The sequence below is a fragment of the Vanessa atalanta genome, chromosome 15, assembly GCF_905147765.1.
Source record: "Vanessa atalanta chromosome 15, ilVanAtal1.2, whole genome shotgun sequence".
NCBI classification, from domain to species: domain Eukaryota; kingdom Metazoa; phylum Arthropoda; class Insecta; order Lepidoptera; family Nymphalidae; genus Vanessa; species Vanessa atalanta.
The window spans coordinates 314,934-334,686 of record NC_061885.1 but is presented as its reverse complement, the minus strand read 5'-3'; the positions used below and the strand labels follow the sequence as shown (position 1 = coordinate 334,686).

Genomic DNA, 19,753 nt, shown 5'->3' with positions numbered 1-19,753 from the left:
CCATTGTAGTATCAATTGAGAGTATGTTGTACCACACACTTGTCTGCTCTAACATCTGCACGAACGGGTATTGTTTAATAACAGTCGCCGATTGTCTCAACGATTTAATTGATTTGGTATTACGTTTGTTTTCTTTAAATCTAGAAGGTCTATTGAAATAAATACGTAAATAAACGTTATTACAATATAGCTTCAATTCCATTAAGTATATGAAAAGGTAATTTTAATTGTTTATCGGTTTATTGAAAGCAGCGACGATGAGACTGTAAATATTTGTGAAGCAATCAATTGCATAATTATATTCATGAGTTGGTTATATATTAACACATTAAACGCCCTTTGTAATGTTACGTAGAAGTGTATAATATACACGCGGCTTCGCGTCAGTTTATTAACCCGTTATAAAAAGTATAGTCAAAAGTCTACCTCAGCCTGCGGCAAATACTATATCAATTCGAAAACTCATGTCATTCTCTTGTTCCGTTACGGGATAAGTCTGAACCAACAAATACACTTAAGTATTTATAATATTAAGGTGAGTGGACAATGAAAGAAAATGGCAAATATTAAAAAAAGACAATATAAAGAAAATATTCCGAGTGAGAAATCAATATTTTTAAAGTATAACTTCTTCAGTTGCGACGAGATTAACGCTTCTGTCGTACATATGATTAATTTCTTCAACACTAGCAACCCGTCCCGGCTTCGCACGGATTCGATAAGGGCCCATAAAACGTTTATATCGTAATAAATATAACAGTTGCTTTATTCAGCGCGCGCGAGTAAGGGTGTCGAAAAAAATATGCAGACCTATTTTTTTCGACACCTTCAACAATCGTCCTCATATTTCAGCGAAATTTCCCAAAACCGTATTGTATTATACATCTACCTTTCTCACAAATCACTTCATCCATTGGTGAAAATCGTATGAAGACTTTGTTTTATAATTCGTTGAGAATACTAAATTTTTAATATCTAGTCTTTCATTTAAAGAATTCAATGTCAATGGGCGGTGGTGACGTTAGGCGGCCCATTTGCCTGTTACATAAAAAAAAAAAAACGTTGCGCAGGAAATCGAAGGCCAAAGGGAAATGTAATCCGCGTTCAATGGACTCTGTAACTTTGGTGCTTGTCGTGTGCAGGTCACTTGAAATGTGCTAAGAACGGCGCGTCACTTTCAAAGGAAGAAATACCGACTTACGAAAATGTTGTTCTACTCAATAATATATTTTATTTTATTGAAGACAACAACAATTAAAGCAATATAAGGCTATTTACAAACTAGCAACATTCTAAAGTGACAGTTTAATTTCACCGCACGAACGAATATAATCTGTGCTCACTCGGCACATCTGACAGCCATTCACCGAGTAATTGACTTAATACGACCATCTCGGATATGAGGTGCTAATTATAAATGTTCATAGATAACAATGATGTTATTAAAAATAACTTTCTATCAAGGAACATAGCAATTTAGTTGCCACGGGGCATGGGCGATGTAAGAAATATTACATACGGCGATATGTACGGTTTCATATAAGATTATTTAAACTTTTTTTTGTGATTTATTTGACGTCATTTAATAATTCTCTAACGTTGTTAATTTATTTCATTGTGTCTATTGTTTAAATATAAAATATAGCAAAGACAACTTCGTTCCAACCGAGTTCCAGGATAAATCTCTTTTTATGAATGTCTCACTCCAACAAAGACACTTCATCAAGGAACGAAAACTCCGTATGTATGAGTTTCTCATCTTTTAGATAGATAGATAAATACTGTATAAATATACCCAAACACACATAAAAATAAGTACTTATCATGGTTAACACGTTTTTTTATAAATAGCCGGAAATTTTGGTTTGGTACGTTCGTATCTTTTGTTTAATAATGACGGATTTTAATTTTCTATTTTTCTTGAGTGTCTCGATAAAGACGCGAGTGCAACCTGAGCCTTAACCAACACGCTATGGTGCTTTATGTAAATCATAGAGTTCATTATTATGCATTTCGTTTCATTTCCGAATTTCCATTCAGCCATCAAAAGGTATTTTGGTACTACATTAATGATTGTAAATTAGCCTTTATTGAGAATAAATTAAAGTAAATATGCTTTTGTTACAAAATTTCTATCATGTTCAGCCTACAACACACGTGTTCCCTGTTTTACTCAAGATGTAGAGTTCCACAGACAATTCAAGGAAAACGATAAGTAAAGAGGTGAAAAAACTCAAGAGACTTGAGACTCTTTTGTTGCCAAATTGTTCAATGTATGTAAAATAAAAAGAGAAGGGCTAGTTATGACGCTGTATTTGTGTTTTTATTTCATCTCGTGTTCGCCGGCGAAAAGATATCGTGAGGAAACCTGCATGTGCCTGATGAATATCTGCGACGTAACAAACCGCATTGGGCAGTGTAGTGGAATAGGTTTCAAAGCTTCTCAACAAAACGAAAGGTTCGCTTGAAGTTTGCACACAATATATTTGGTTCATAGTTTCGCGGTCATCCAATTAGAAGCGCTGCTCAAGCTTTTGAATGATTGAATATTTATGGACTATGATATTACATATTCATGATACATGTTGATTTATAGCCAAAAAATTCACAATATGTATTTTAACTTAAATTTTGTTATAATATAACGATCGAATTACCTATTCCATTTCAAAATATACAGTAGGTACATTAAAATAATTATATTACAAATATTTTTTTTATTTTCATTTACACAGATAAACATTTATAATGATATGACTATTACATATGTTTGAAGCTATCCTCAAATCATTTGACCGAGAAATTGTATTGTTTGTTGACCCAACTCGGATTTTCCGCACGAGAAACATTCGTATGGGCAAACGTGGGATTATAAATAGTTGACGAAAGTAAATAGGGCATAACAGAGAAGGGCCTCGCGGGCGCCGAACGAGCGCTCATCGAAAAGTTGACAAGTCACTTCTAGTTGATACATAAGCTATACGCTATACCTACAAAGCAAAAATTACCGAACCGTGACTGTTTGTTGAAAAAATAATTGCATTGTTCGTTTAATTAATATTCTCCTTCTTGTTTGTTTTGTATTGTAAGAGGTTATGTGTGAATAATAAAAAGCGATGAGTTAGTATTCATTTGTTTTATGAAGGATATTTATAATGTATTATGGATTAGAATTTTAGAATCTAGAACTATGTGTATTGCCGTTTTTTCTTGGTAGAATCTGATTCTTTATCTAAAACCAATCTAAAGTTTTAACTTAAATTTAGGTTAATCTCATAAAGTTACCGGCTTCTTTAATATTTTGGTTTTATATATTTCTACACTTTTGAATTTTTGATGCGGAAACCAATCTATTTAAGTTTGAATGATAACATTCGACGTAATGATAGGTCGTCCTTTTTATTCTTTGAACGTAAAAACTGAATGAATAAATGAATGAAGGAAAACCTCTTACATTTTCCTTTCAGAGACTAGTTAATAAAACTTTCGTTTTTACTGCAAAGTGCAAAATTCTTTGAACAATTTTTAGTATATTTCTTTTACGAGAAGATGTCTCGAATGACTAAGTATTTTCAAATTTGATAAACTAAGAGTTCTAGTGATATATTTTTAGTTGTACAAATTGTAAAGCGTTGCACAAGATATTCTACGTCACAATAGAGACCTAATTTTAAATTAGCGCTCATTGTACCTGCGGCTTGCAAATACGAGTTCTATTTGCCTTAAATAAAGCTATATACCTTATATATACCTCACTGTATCTCTCTTGAGCTAAGACCTCCTTTCCTTTTAAAGAAGAGGTATAGATCTTATTAAACCATGCTGGTCCCAGTGCGGGCTGTGCACACCCGTGCTGGCATTTCTATGTATCTCTAATCATAAGATAAATTATAAACTAAAACTAAGGCCATGAAAACTTAATGGTACTTGTCCGGATTTGAACTTGCAAACCCACCTGTTTTCAGCACTAAGCCATCTCGGCATTCATACCTATCACGTGTTCTATAATTCATAAAAATACAGAGACATAAGAGCATCTCTCGCACAAAATAACGAAATAAACACGAAAATGCCATATATATGTGAGATATAATAAATTTTTTATTCGTTTCTTTGCATTACAATACGGAAGCAGATTTGGTTATATTTTACACTGCCGTCATTCACAGTTACCTTGGGCTTCGTGCACACTACGGGTTAAATCCAGGGCGAATCACTTCTAATAATTTAGAATAATAATAATAGAAATTCATTGAAATATCAATTAGTAACGGGTGGCGAGAAGAAAAGTAATCGTACTCATAATTAATAATATTATTAGTTTATGTAACTGTATACTATAGGTAATCTTTGGAACCATTCAATCGAATATAAAAATACATAAATAACGGTATACAGTCTTCCCCAATAATACCAGACATTATTTTATAATATAATATATTCCATTGTCATTCAAATAGTTTTATTATAATTTGAATGTTTACAAACCAAAACGAAGGAAAAATATATACTGTCACAAGTTAATACAAGAAGACGGGCTGTTGCGGTGATATATTGTTTTTGTACTAATCATTTGTGGTTGTTATATAAATTCATTATGATAAAGAAAGTGAAATAGAGGTAGACGAAGAAAAACTCCTGCAAAAAACTTCGTATCTCTCAGAGGTTATCTCGCGACCTTGGAAAACGTGGGATTATAAAAGTAACGAGAATTATCGTGTATGTGATCAAAGCCTTACATTAAGTGTAGTTAAGATGTATGGGGGTGATTTAAATACTTTTTATGGGACGTTTTCAGAGCCCTTCCTTAAATATGGCGAGGGTTATCGAGTTATAGCCTCAAATCTTGTGAATAGATGGATTCCTGTAAATGATGGCCCATTATCAATTTTACATAGCCATTCGATTGAGGAATATAACGGCTGTACGTGTTGCCAGCTATAGCGAAATATATTCATAATTCCATATTTCGTCCTCCTGGAAGTGGGATTGTATTTTGTTATCAATATCGTGGGTCATTGGGCGAAGCACAAATTGTTTTTCTATAATAAAAGTAGCTTTTGTAGCCTGAACAAACAGACAGACAAAAACTTATGAAACTGTTTGTTTATATAAGTACCGTAACTACTTGCATATATACAATAAATACATTTGGTATATAGATTTTCGAGGCAGACGATCAAATTTTATGACTAAGTACACAATGCATGAAGTATAAACCACTACCCTAGGGATGCGTTACAAGCCTTTTATTCGTAATTTCCTTCGTCTCTATAATTACATCTGCCCACTGATCACGGAATTATCCATAAAAAAATGAACAATTGATTAATTGACTGGGTGGTGTTGCAATGCAAAAGCTATATAGGAATACAAAGCCAAGATTGATTTTTGTAAGATTGATTTAATTTTTGTATCCAAATACTGTTTGATGTCATAGATAAAAATGATTATATAATTGATTTCTATTCCTTCCGGTACAACCTAAATGCCATGGGATACCGGTGGGAGCTAAAATGTAATTAATTGTGAAATGACGATTCAAAAGTGCCCTCAAGTTTACTTCAATGGAGTTAATTTTTTAATTTGATTGTCTTTGATTGGCTTTGTATATTTCCTTTTATTTATTTTAATCAATAAAATTAAAAAAAAAATTACAGCGTGTAATGCAGTCTCCATTGAATTGTTAAAACTACTTACGTGAGATACGGCTCTTGTCACATTTACACAAATAGATGAGGTCTCCGGGGCGTGTTTATATTCGAGCGTCGATACTGAAACCAAAATATCGATCTCTGGAGAACCGTGTAGCCCCCCACACGTGATACTGACAAATGAGTTTTTAAATATCTTTACAGTTTTTTACAAGCTTTGAGTTTTTCTTTTTTTTTTATAAGGTAGGTAGTTTTGATAGGTATTAGTTGTCAGTTATTCTAACTACAAACTTGAAGATTGACTTAAGCAGTATAATTACAGGCACAAGTAAAATATCACCTCAGTTACCAAGATTGGTGGCACATTGGTGATGTAAAAAATCGAGCGTTGACTCGAAACGATAAAAATTCAATCAAGTCCACACGTCGTCACTCAACTCCACATCCCTAACTTCTGTAACTCGAATTAGACTCGCATCAAAATTTCCGAAGGGCTCCTAGGTGTTTCATATCCCTGTCACACTTATCAGAGTCACATACCATCATCCCACTCCATCATATGACTCAGCCGGAGAGTAACGAAATTTAAAAACAATCCCCAGGAGCCGCGAGGACAATTTATTTTGTTGTCTACTAGATTGTTTCACGATTTTCTCTCGCGCCGGCGGACATATTGCTTTGAACGGTTAATTTCGAAAAATATAAAACGTTTCCTCTATTTTAAAATACTATTTAAATACCATGCTTTTGTAACTCGCTTTGCTTCCAGGATTATTATTTTTAGCATCTGTAAGAATAGCCATTTAAGTCTAAGAAAAAATGATTGATCTTTACAATCAAAGTTAAAAAGCCCCAAAATAATCCCACAGTGAAAACCTGGATAGACTTCTGGTCGACCCGATTGGCTTCCATGCTGGATTAAAATAATCATTGAATTCTGAGATTATTTTTAATAGTGGTTTAATTGTAGTTAATAGACATATCTATATCATTTACTCGGAAAAGAAAATCTACTGAAGTTCTTGCCGGGTCTTTGTGCCGACTGGAATAAAGTATGTTTATCCATCTGTATTGGTCTCTTGTTTGTATAGGATCTTCTTTTATTATTTTCCTTGTAATTACTCTGACTCACTGATCTTTCAAATATTCTTAGATCAATACAAAGAATGCTACAGGCTGTAATAACTTACGAGAGGCACTTCTACCCACTATCATGCCCGCCGGTTATCGTGTGTTTTCTTTATATTGAAAATCAAAGCTCTATCGTTCGGTATTTCGGTAACTAACACTCTATATTCATAATACAAAAAATCACCGCGGGCGTTGCTTTGTGATCCTATTTTTTTAGTAAATTAGTTTTGCGATTCTCTACCGAGTTTGGTTTCCAAAAATCTCTCTATTTTGTAATCCAAACTATACGTGTTAGCGTTAGTTTGTTTATTTGGTACGCTTTCATGCCACGACTACTACGATCTACGAACATCATGACATTTTTCTTACACGGCGATGAGGTTTTGAGCTGAAATGGTACAGCAGCTACAACAAATCGTAATCAAAGTTTTCAGGTTCAATCAAAATCAAACTCACGCAAGCATTGTGTTTTCAAGTGCTTAAACTGTTCTCGTGCTGATAATCGCCTCATCGAATTCTATTACATACATTTATCTTATAATAGAGTTACATGTTGCTTAACACACAACAGTTGTAAGTAAATAAATAATCATTGTTCTGATACGACGGACGTTAGTTGTTAAATTGTTAATCACACTGGAATTGCACTGTTACGGAATGAAGAGCTGGATGAGCACAAACGGAGGGCGCACGTGACGCAGGATCGTGATGTGCTTATTTGTAATTATATTGTAAAGTAACTGCCTTTAGTTGAGGAAATGGTTTGAAATTTGTCCGAGAAATTTACCAATGAAAATTAGACACCGAATTATAGGCACAAATTAATTATCCCTGTTCAAAATACATGTGTTCCAATCGCTGCGTCACCTTGGCCCTAAGTAAAATATGCAGGTTCAATTAAAACCAGACGTAACCCTATTACAAACATTTGTCTCGGATTAATTATCGCTATCAATAAAACATCGACACAGATGTTCAAACGACCATATTATTCATATCCGTGAAACAGTGTGCACCGGAAGTAGCAATGGCTTCCGAAAGATGGCGACCACTTGGCACCGTGCCAGTCTGCGGCCGGAGAACGACACGGTGGACGTCTTGGGAGCTCTGATATTTATAGGCAAATCCTCTGTTGAATTACGGCACCTTAACATAATTTGATTTTATATTAATACATTATTGAAAAACATAAGGAGATATACAATGATAACGTAATAATGAAGACATGTTTAAAGGACTTTCTTTCAGGGTAACGAAAAATAAAACAAAAAAACAATATAATATTGATCTTGATGTTTTGAAACCTAATTATTACCCAACTTGAAAAAAGAGGAGGTTATAATTTTTTTGTATATTAGGACATAACTCAGGTATATATAGACAAACAACGGAACTTTTATATAAAATATGTATTTACAGAATAAAAAAAGAATGTACATATATTTGAAATGAACATCGATTACAAATCATACTAAACACAGAAAGGATAAAATACACGATTAAATAATTTGGCCAAGACAGAAAAGGACAATCTTAATAAAAATCCAAATCAAAATATACTTTATTCAAAGTGGCTTTAACAAGCAGTTATTTGAATCGTCATTTAACAAACTATATTAAGTAAAGCTACCACCGGTTCGGAATGTAGATTCTACCGAGAAGAACCAGCAAGAAACTCAGTAATTACTCTTTTTCAATATCTAAAAATACGGTCATGTTAGTTAAATTCAATTATATATGTATGTTACACATCCTGCCTGGAAGTCAACAACCATTAAATCAACGCTTTTTTATCATCTATCATCTTATGTAAATAATAAGACGAAATAAATAAACTTGGACTATATCATATATAATGTAGAGACTTATTTTAAATGTTGTTCATAAACGTGCTGTAATATCGAATTAGGACAACCATGTCCAATAATGATATGTACACAGTTTTTTTATTATAAATAAATAAAAACAAATAAATTGTCAGAAAACGTATATACATAACATTTTTACTCGGTGGAGCTTGGCAACCCCCTGGTATATAGACTATTTTAATTGAAGGAGTACATTATAAAACCTTCAATTTGCGAATACTATATTATAAATATGTGTAGTACAAAAAAATATTTGATTATTATATATCTATTTATAATACAATAATAATTCACTCCACTACTTTTATCTACTTTAAATTTTTTTCAAAAGTTCCTATGACAACTTTGCCGACATTTAAAACACTATTTTTTCGCGAATCCATTCGTAACACGATCAATTATTCATATATTCTACCAATAATCATCATAATAATTCAATTTCGAAATTGTTTACATTTATGCCTCCCGACTGGAAGATATATGTATAAATAAATATATTAACCAAATCGCAAAAACAAAAGCAGCGTGGTATAAACTATTATAGATTCCTTAAACGATTACCCATAAGTGGGACGATTCCATTCTTTTTCTCAATATGTGAAAGTTTAATACGTGAATTGAATCTTTAAAGAAACAGTTATCCGTGAACGAAACCCGTGGAGCGATAATTAGGATCGGCGATCGTTCGTACAGATACTTATCAACGGCCATTAGTTACGATAATGGAGGATTAACTGAAAATAATGTCTCGGAGATGGTCACATCCATCTGGTTTACGTAAATAGTTTCTCGATACTAACTCGAAGATTCAACAATGATTTATTTTTGACCAAACATGCAACCTGCAATCAATCTTAATCAATTAACTTCTCAATCAAACTTTTAGAGAATGACTAATATAGTATGAATGTAGTTTTTGTCCAATTCACTTCCTAGATGTATACCGCTGAGCTTTAGTAGGTATATAAGTTATGATGATATCCTAAAAATAAAATTTCATAAGCGCATCTTCATTAGTCGTTCCATCTTATTATTATTATTGAATTTAACCTTCTTGCTCCATGATGAGATAAACATAGACCATAGTCGGATTTAAAAAAGAAAATCATTCTTAAATAGATAACCTATGCTACAAAAAAGGGTTTTAATAATAATATATTGATATATACGACCCGAACTTGGCTCGTACAGCCCAGTTCGGGTCGTACTACCGCACAAAAAGTTCTTTAAATCCTTTGGAAATCCAAGTCAAAGTGAATAGTTTTGTTAATACTTTTGTATTGTACAATAAAGCATTAAAATAAAATAAATAAAATAAATAGTTTGTATTGTTATAATTGTTTTTTAATTATAGCATATAATGTGATTATGGGATGGACAGACTACTTTAGCTTAGATATATGTTTCCTCAATTCGGCCACGGTACCTCAATAAGCCACGTGTAATTTGAACTTGAAGGCAGTGGTGTAAAACCTTAACTAACTCCAAGTTTTCGATATTTCTTTAATATATTTAATAAATATTCAATTTAACAATTTATATCTTCAATAAAAATAATTTTCTGTACCGAGATAAAATAACTGTCTGCATATTTTTCTCGTAACGAGACCATAAACTGGCCATAAAGGTCGGAATCGTATAACAACAATGGAATCAAATGAGGAGATATCTCGCAGAGAAGTCGACCTTATTACGGGATAACGAGCTTTATGTCCTTAGCTTGGTTACCATGTTTATGGACGAATTATAGAATCCTTTGTTAAAGAATATACAAACCGATAGAAGATAGAAAATATAAAATTATTTATATCTGAGCCTTAAACATTAAAATTCCAGTTTTGTACATAAAATAAGCTATTCATCAGCTATTCATCAACAGAAATAAATTAAAAACTAAGCAAAGTATCTCTGTGTTGTAACTTGCTTTATTCAAGTATGCTCTTTTTTGTGGCTTAAGTTGGTATACTGGCAAATTAACCACCTCATACAAACGGCTAACTTGCCGTTGTAAGAGACGTCAAAAGTCCCGTAATATTCAATTTTATTGACGAATTAACAATTTTTTATTTTATATTCGCTTTTGGTTTATCGCTATGAGATCTTTAAGCACCACTAATCTTGAGAAATAATAAAGCTTATATAATCCACAGGTAATCCCAATCAGAGTAACTGCTTACATATGTACATACTACGAAGTCTGGTCTAATAGCAAATTTTAAATAGAGACAGTTATTTCTCATGATTTCTCCTCAATCTAAACTTCTGCAAATACTTATTTAAACGGGTTATCTTTGAAGCAGCAAGTTCGCTAAACTGCAAAACTAAGTTTAAACTGAACGAGCTCCACTGTCCACTGACTGTGTACCAATTCAGATATCGCTTAAATTATTCGCGCATACAATATATTTGCATACAATTACTCACACTGTGTGTCTTCTCTATCATATTGTAAGTTAAGATTAAAAGCAACCTAATCTATAATTATGTTGTTAGAGAAACTTCGCCTCTGAAAAGTATTAATCTGTAATGTCAAATTAGACGTATTAAGTCAGCCTTTAAATTCATTATTGTTGAGTAAAGGTTTCTAGTTATATCACTACGCAGTTCGCATGAGCATGTGATTGAATTTCATGCGACTGATTCAGATCTCATGTCTCCTCACGGTATTTCCTCTTCCGATAAACACGAGAACATGAGATGAATTATAAACACAAATTAAACGGAACGTTTCACGTCAAAATTGTCTGCAATTTGTTTTAAAACCGAAGGTTTTCACTTGGTTACGTTCTCGTGTAACAGAGTATGGACTTAATGTAAGGATTCAGACTTACCTGATAGAGAATACTTATCGTATCCAATATTATAAGATGTAATCGACCTTCCAGCGTCCCCCGGTAGTCTACGCTAAACAAGAAACAATAGGCAATAATAAAATTTGACGACTTCTCTCATAAAAGACGAATCGTCTTAATGCTATGGAATTAGGTTACGGAATATTTTTTGGCCTTTAAGTGATTAAATTTTTTATTGTACGAGACCAACGTTTTGATATTGTTTTTATTGTTGGTAATAAAATTATTGTCAAATACATTTCTTTTATCGCAGTAATATACGTCACGAATATAATGTCCATACTTTACGTTAGTAAGAGAAAGTACTTTACATTAGAAGTATAGTATTAACTAAACCCCTCAATACAATTAAATAATACCTAATATCTATTCGAACTACGTATATAATAATAAATCATATCAAAAGTATTTACTCGAGAAGGCCCTTATTTATGATTCGTCTTCTGGTCGAAATGTAGATTCTACAAAGTAGAACCAATAAGAAACTAAGAAGGTATACTATTTTAAAATAAAATTATGTAATAAACTAATTTTATATTCTTAGTTTATATATTCTTATTTATATTTGTATGAAAATAAAGGAATACTAACGCTAGGCTTGTTATCATTTAGGTAAAAATCTCGTATTGCTATATTCAAAGAGATTTGATATATGTACTATATCTATAAAGTATTTGGCCATTATCTCGAGTAAAATGGCAAAGCGTTCAAATATTTATATTAGTTGAAAGAATATTTGAATCATTTCGCAAACTATACACAGATGTCTTCCAAATAACGCGCTTCGATGGCAACAGAGCTCAGTAAAATCTTTCCTGTGTTCAGTTCAAACTGCGAACAGTATCGTAGTTACAAAACCGCATACTTTTCTTTGCACTACACAGCGTTATTGTATTTTGAAACTTTTACTTACTTAATATTTTTATACTTAATCCTACTCGAAAATGTATCTTATCTCGTGACTTGAAACTCTAACTATGAGTGAGAAATAAAATAAACTCAATGAAATCCTCGATGAAAATCTGTAATCATGGTGTTGCCGAATCCTTGGAACATTGTGATTTAAAATAATTTTCGATAGGCTTATGATTTTAAAGTTAGTTTTATTTCAAGATTGATTTTGAAAACATTTACATTCAATACGCTGTTAGAGTTTTCATTATGTGAAATATAATTGTCAATATACAAAATTTATAATTGTATATTCTCTAAATAAATTTTATGATGGAATTATTAAATTACTTTGATACAGTTCTGGGGATGTGTTAATATTTTCACAAATATACGTTAATGTAGGGAGATAGGTCTGTATTCATAGCATTGATCGATAATTCAATGCAAGTTTTATATTTATAATTTTTTATGTACTATTCATTCATAGTCTATTGCAAACACAAGCTAACAAAAACCAAATAAGCAACATTTGATATCAAATTGACGGGATATCATTGGTCGAGAGCTTGAATCTATGATATTCATAATGATTTTGCGAAATAATTGCGCTTTGAACGTCGACGAAACTTACCGGAACTTTGGAAGTAAAATTAAAGTTGTATTGTATTATAAATAAAGATATAAAAGTCAACTGTCAGTAGTGCACGATATAGCCGAGGTATTAGCAAATCGCCTGGCGTACGTGAATCATTATTCTAAGGTTTGTTCATCTTTATTCCTTCTAATATTGGACTAGATTATGTATAGAGTATATAGGCTAGGAGGATTATGCAATATCTAAATAAAGATATTTTTAATTTGAGTATATTAAGCAACAATAGAATAGTGTGTAATCGAAAATATAGCATATCACAAAACCTACACAACATTATAAAGTTTCGAAAAATCCGATTCAGCTGACCTCAAGTATCTCCTAAATATTTATTAAAATGATATTCAAGATAAGAGCGCCTTATATCGCGAGCTCATCTCGGACGGGTCTATTCAGACCGTGAAATATAGGATTTAGTGCATCACCAATATAGTTCAGAAACAGTTTCTGATATTGAGGATCGGCTTTGGGATATTTCATGAGATTGCATATTTGTATAACGATTCATTGTACCGACTTGCATTGGAGCAGAGTTGTAGAATAAGCTCCAATCGTTCTCTTCAAAAGATACCAATAGTGGGAAATTACAACCACTCATTTGCACGGTATGTATAAAGTAAGAATTACACATTCTTGCTAATCTTAAAATCGTTAAAATAGGAAAACTATACAAATATGCTTTTGGAATCCGCATATAATTTTTTAAGAAAAACTGACAAAAACCGGTAATAACCGACACTGATATTTGCATAAATGTCATGTTTTTATATAACCGTACAATTAATATTATTTTAGTATTTATTGGTATCGGTCAATCATTATTAATATAAGAAATTTGACAGTAGGTATTTGTTTATCTCGCTTTCACGTTACAATTGATCATCGTTGAGATAACACAGATAAAATGTTTTTTTTTTTAAATGTAAAGTTAGGCGGGTGGAGCAAATGTACCATCTGATGGTAGGTGGTCACCACCGCACAGAGAAATAAGATAACAATTCTAAGTATTACTGCTTGGCCCTATGGCAACTCCGGTGGCCCATTTGTCCGTCCGCTTAACGATGCAATAAAAATCGAATAGAGTAGTACTAATAATAAAGATATATTATAAATAATAAATTCCAATCCCAATGTAAGTAGCTAAAGCACTTGTGTTATGGAAATCAGAAGTAACGACGGTACCACAAACACCCAGACCTAAGACAACATAGAAAACTAATGAACTTTTTCTACATCGACTCAGCCGGGGTTCGAAACCGGGACCTCGGAGTGGCGCACCCGTGAAAACTAATGTACACACTACTCGACCACGAAGGTCGTCATTATATACACATTATATTATATTAATCGAGAAGGGTTTGTTGTGTATAATATAGCAAAGCTATTTGCAAATTGCATGGAATACGTACATCTAAGGTTAGTTTTCTCTGTATTTATCTCTAAAAATCCAAACCTTATCCAATAAGACTAGACGTTTACCGGAAAAAACGAAATTAACTCCTTTAACCGTTCGAATTTAATTAAAATGAGGGACGAAATATATTGGGATACCTTTGAACTTATAATTAAATTCGCTTTTAAACCAATAACATACGTAGAGGACCTGCAGGTCTGAAACACCACATTTCACCTTAAAGGATCTTTGAGAAAAGATATTTTCAATTTAGTTGGTCTAGATTTCTCATATTGAACTTAAAGGTTTGTTATTGAAAATGAATTTCTATCCAACTTTACCTTTTATTTATTTTTGCGCACATTTATTTACTGTAGATGAAAAGTTATATATGAATTCAAATTTTGCCTATTTATAAATTATGTATGTACGACGTACGTATATAATTATTGTTATATAAATTATAAAAAGTAGTTCTTCGATAATTGTCTACACAGGACTAATGTTATTGTTTAAGTCTTTTTTATCTTCTTGTTCTTCTTATCTTGCTTAAGTATTTCAAATGAGTAAAAGAGTAACTACCGAGTTTCTACTCTGTTCTTCTCGAATCTACATTCAAAACCGGTGGTACCTTTACTTAATATAGTTTTTAAAATAAAGATTCAAAAGTGCTTGTAAAAGTCTACTTGAATAAAGTATATTTTGATTTTAACCTCGACTGATAGGCCAAGAACCAATGCAGCAAAAAAGGCTCTGAATTTGACAAGTGGTCAAGTTGATAGGTCATGTGGATCTTAATTGAGGTTCGCTTGTCCAGATACAAATGAGCATATTTTATTTGGTGGTAAGGGGGTTGTTGGTACACCGATTGCCAATTTGTTTCGTAACATCCCGTCTTCCCGAGTCGTCAATAGACAAAGGCGACACTTTTCCGCCTACCTCGTATCGGTACTTTCAACCATTGTAACTATAATCAAATAATTGTTATTAATATTTTGTATTTTTTCAGGCGACACGATATGTCCCACTGGCATGTTCCGGTGCCCGGAGGGCAAGTGCATACCTGCCCTAATGGTGTGCAACTATCAGCGAGATTGCGAGAAAGGAGAAGATGAATTCCAGTCGTGTCGTGAGTACCTGCCTTTATTGTACATTCTAGCCTCCCCTCACACTTACTATTCTAATGACAGTTAGAATACAGTTTATTTATTTTATGTAACATAACATCATTTAAATAGATATATAAATATGACAAAAGAGAACCAAGAAGGTTTATATGTGTTATTAAACACCGTTCTTTCAGTAGACCCAGGGAGGGAAAGAAACAGATCTTTCAAAGCAGATACTAAATCTAATAACAATGTTTTAAGCAAATCATACACATAGTTTGTCGTACGAATTAATATTACATATAAACACATATTCATTTTTCGGTGTTACTCTTTCACGGCCTTTTGAACTGAATCAGACGAAATTTGGTACCAAGCAAGTTTAAACATGACCTTCGGATTACCACTTAAAACGACTAAAGCTGTGGTTGACACTCAATGTACTATAAAAAATGACAATACTTAATGATCATAACAGCTCTACATTCAAACTCTCTGCTCTTCTAAGCTCTCTATTTTATAAAGTATATTTTTATTGTATCAGATATATAAGCAATGATACTTTTATTACGGACATAAAGATCATTAGTAATTGAAAAGGGCCATTACTGTGACTAGTGACACCGTCTCATATTGATTATTGGCACAGTTTTATGGTTTGATAACCGTCTTCCATCCTTATCTTCAACTATCTCGCTCATCATTTATATAAATCTTATCAAGTCGATCTGTGCTTATATTACAAGTCGAAACAAAACAAGGAATGAACAAAGACCACACAGAGGTACGGACGTGAGTAGGTTTTATATAAATTACCTGTGTTTATATCAACGTTTAAATGAAATATACTTTATCGAACGATTTTGAAACTACATTAATAAGGTTAAATTTAATGTTAGCCGCTGATCCGGTGCGCAGTCAATCGTTTCCATTAATTAAAAATTAACATGTAATAATCATATTATAATAATATATACATCGCCATTAAAAGGAATAAATACTAAAGCGACCCAATGGTTTCGGAAAATGAGATTTAAAGTATAAGCCTTAAACCTCTTTTTCCAAACCAACTATTTTTTAGACGATGTAATATTTTGTTTTGATTGAAATATTTTTTTAAAAGTTGAATTAAAATAACGAATCCATTAACCTCTAAGATGTACATCGACCTTGGGAACTGAGATCCTATGTGTCTTGTGCCTGTAGTTACACTTGCTCACTTACTCTTCAAACTGCACCGCTACAATACTTGGGTTTACTAACCGCCAGAGACTAAAACACAAATAAATAACATTTGTCATCGAATTTACACGATATCATTGAGCGTTTTGAACGTCGACGAAGTTAGTATCGGAACTTTGAAAGTAAAATTAAAGATGATACAAGTAGTTAAGTCGAATAGTGAGTGTTGTATTATAAATAAAGATATAGGTGAGAGTCGAGAACTGACAGTAGTGCACAATATAACGGAGCTGTTCGCTAATCTCGCGGCATACGGGAATCTAGTTTGTCTATTTAACTGTATTCCTTTTTTGATTCGAATAGCCTATAACTATTGCTGTTTCGTGGTAGAATATATGATGAGGTGATGGTTCTAACTATCGTATATAGTATCATCTACGAAATCTTTTATAAAATAATGAAGTTTTACTAAATATTTATAATAAAGGAAAATAACTGTTTCGGAGTAAATTCAGACGATGTTTAAAAACTGTATTTATTAAATTCGTTCTCATCTTTCTTCTTAAGATGAGAAGGCAGATCTCCGTTGTTCAGCTGTGGGGTATTTCCACCTCTACATATTCGTACAGGAAATCTTTTCGGGTGCTAATTACGCTGAATAAATTACCGTGTATTTATATTTGACTCCTCATTTGCATCACTTTCTCGCTGCTTTAAATGCACTTACCTCTTTAACTTCCCATTTAATTTGTAGCCTGAAAATGCTTCACAACTGAAATGCACGTGGACTTACATTGACGTCTGATTTAAAATAACTTTTAAAAGACTTTTCAATTAAAATTAAATGAAAAGAAAATCCTTACACTTTAATGAAATACGCCAAATATTTGAATTCCTTAAACACCTATTGAATTCGTATAAAATAAAAATCTTGTCATTTTACTTTATATATACTTGGTCGTGTGTTTTATAATAATATTTTTTATTACTGAGTTCTAATTTCAAGTTTGAAAAAGAAGACTGAGTAGGCACAGTCATATTTTAGTACTCATGGTTGAAAGTACAGAAGCGGTGAATCGATCGATTAACATTTCTCACTTCCGAGCTCTGACCGCTGCCATATGTATCATTACTAAAAAAATCCATATTTATATTATATTTTCAATAATGCCGTATGTATCATTATTAAAAATATTCGCGCTGTCTTGTGATTTCATCTGCGTTACTACAACTATCAACTCTCGATGATGTGATTATTTTTTTTCACTAATCCAACATATTGAATAAAAAAATTCTGTATTAAATATATAACTAATACAAAGGTAAGATTACAAATTAGTCATGACGCTGAACAAACTTGGTTTTGCGTTAATTCGATCATTAATATACCGAATGAAGTATCAATTCGTCTGCTATTTTATTGGCTCGAAATTGAGTTGCTAATGCGGACCATAATATTCCATTATTCAAAAGATACGTTACGTTACGTTTATAATGCCTGAATACATGAGCCTTAGGTGACAGCATAATTATTGGGTAACGCCATGCACACGTTGAGGTAGTCTATTTAGGCCATTACTAATGAACTGGGAGTGGGGGGGTCATCCATACGTGACGCGTGGCCGTGACGTGCATCTTTTTGAGTGTTTTGAAAATTAAATTTACAGGCGAACCTTTGTTCAAACAGACTGGGAATTCTACATAATTAGATATTGTAATCGTGAAAAATATCATATAATCAACTTCTATTGAAAATTTATATAAAAAACTCAGAAAATAATTTGAACATATATGGACACAAATTATTTCGCTCAATGTCACGTGGACGTACAAAAATATTATAATTTAAAAATGTAAATAAATTAAATCATCGAACACTATTGTCAACGTGAAAACTCGGATGCGATATTTTTTTTAAAAGCGACGAGACGAATTGAATGAAAACATCGCAGTTTCATTCAGTGCTCTCCAATACATCACGGTCGTAATTTGGGCACAATAAAAGAGAATTGCGGGTCCACTGCAGCGGTGTACGCGTCGAGGATCCGTTGATTGTCAACCGTATGTCGTACGTAATAAGGGCTTAAACGATGGGTAGCTAAGTGGTGAGCTGTACGGTGCAACGGCTCAATATCGCAGCCACTTACACAGCTGCGATTGTTCGGGACCAATCAATCATAGCCGAAAGTATCTACATACAGTTCACACGAGCGGGTCACTTGTAGGATGACCACGTACTTTTCTTAGTTTTATTTGCCGACAAAATAAAATTCGACCTCCATGAGTCCGAAAATATGCTTCTTGTACTTATTACACTGTCCGATACTAACGTAATTGATATTGACCATCTTGGAAACGTAAATACTAAATCCAACGTAAAAACAATCATCAAAATACGGTCACTGTACATTTTATGTATAATTTTGGTGCCAGTTTTTCTGTATGACGTGTTTTTTTCTCTTGTGATATCATTATTTGTTAGGTTTAAGAAAGTATTCGTTTGTTTTTGCTTAGTATTTATTCTTGTATTTCCTGTATTGTGGTGTGCTTACAAATAAAAAAATATTTTATTCATATTTGGACTCAAAAAAAAAAACAACAGAGAATTAAATATTTTTGAATTGAATTCCACTGTTGAAATTATTTTAATACGAATCAAACGCTCAACTTATACAAAGCAAAGTTAAAATTTCTTGCTCGGCTAAATTCCGAATTCGGCACGTGTGTCGTCACTCACAGCTACACGCCATGCACCTCTGTCGCATCACTAGCCGAGCGCGAACATCGTGTTCTATCTCCTCACTATTATTGCTCTCGTAGAATGACGTGTAATATTTCGCGCGTATTCTGTGACACTAGACGAAACGTCTGAATAAGGCGACAAAACAATATACAAAGAAAAAACCGCCCGAGTTTATAGCTTAAACGAATACTTGAAAAGTTAAAAGCAATATTTTGTAACTAATCCATAATACTATATATTTTTCAATATCTCGACCAAAATCACGTCAATTAAAT

General features: G+C 32.7%; 1 protein-coding gene across 2 annotated transcripts in view; it reads left to right on the top strand.

Annotated features, from left to right (window-relative positions):
* LOC125069575 (low-density lipoprotein receptor-related protein 2) overlaps nt 1-19,753 on the top strand; it is a 177,674-nt gene that overhangs the window by 132,029 nt on the left and 25,892 nt on the right. For both annotated transcript variants that reach the window (XM_047679107.1, XM_047679108.1), the window contains exon 2: nt 15,454-15,573. In XM_047679107.1, the coding sequence (XP_047535063.1) occupies nt 15,454-15,573 (120 nt within the window). The remainder of the gene's footprint in view (nt 1-15,453; nt 15,574-19,753) is intronic.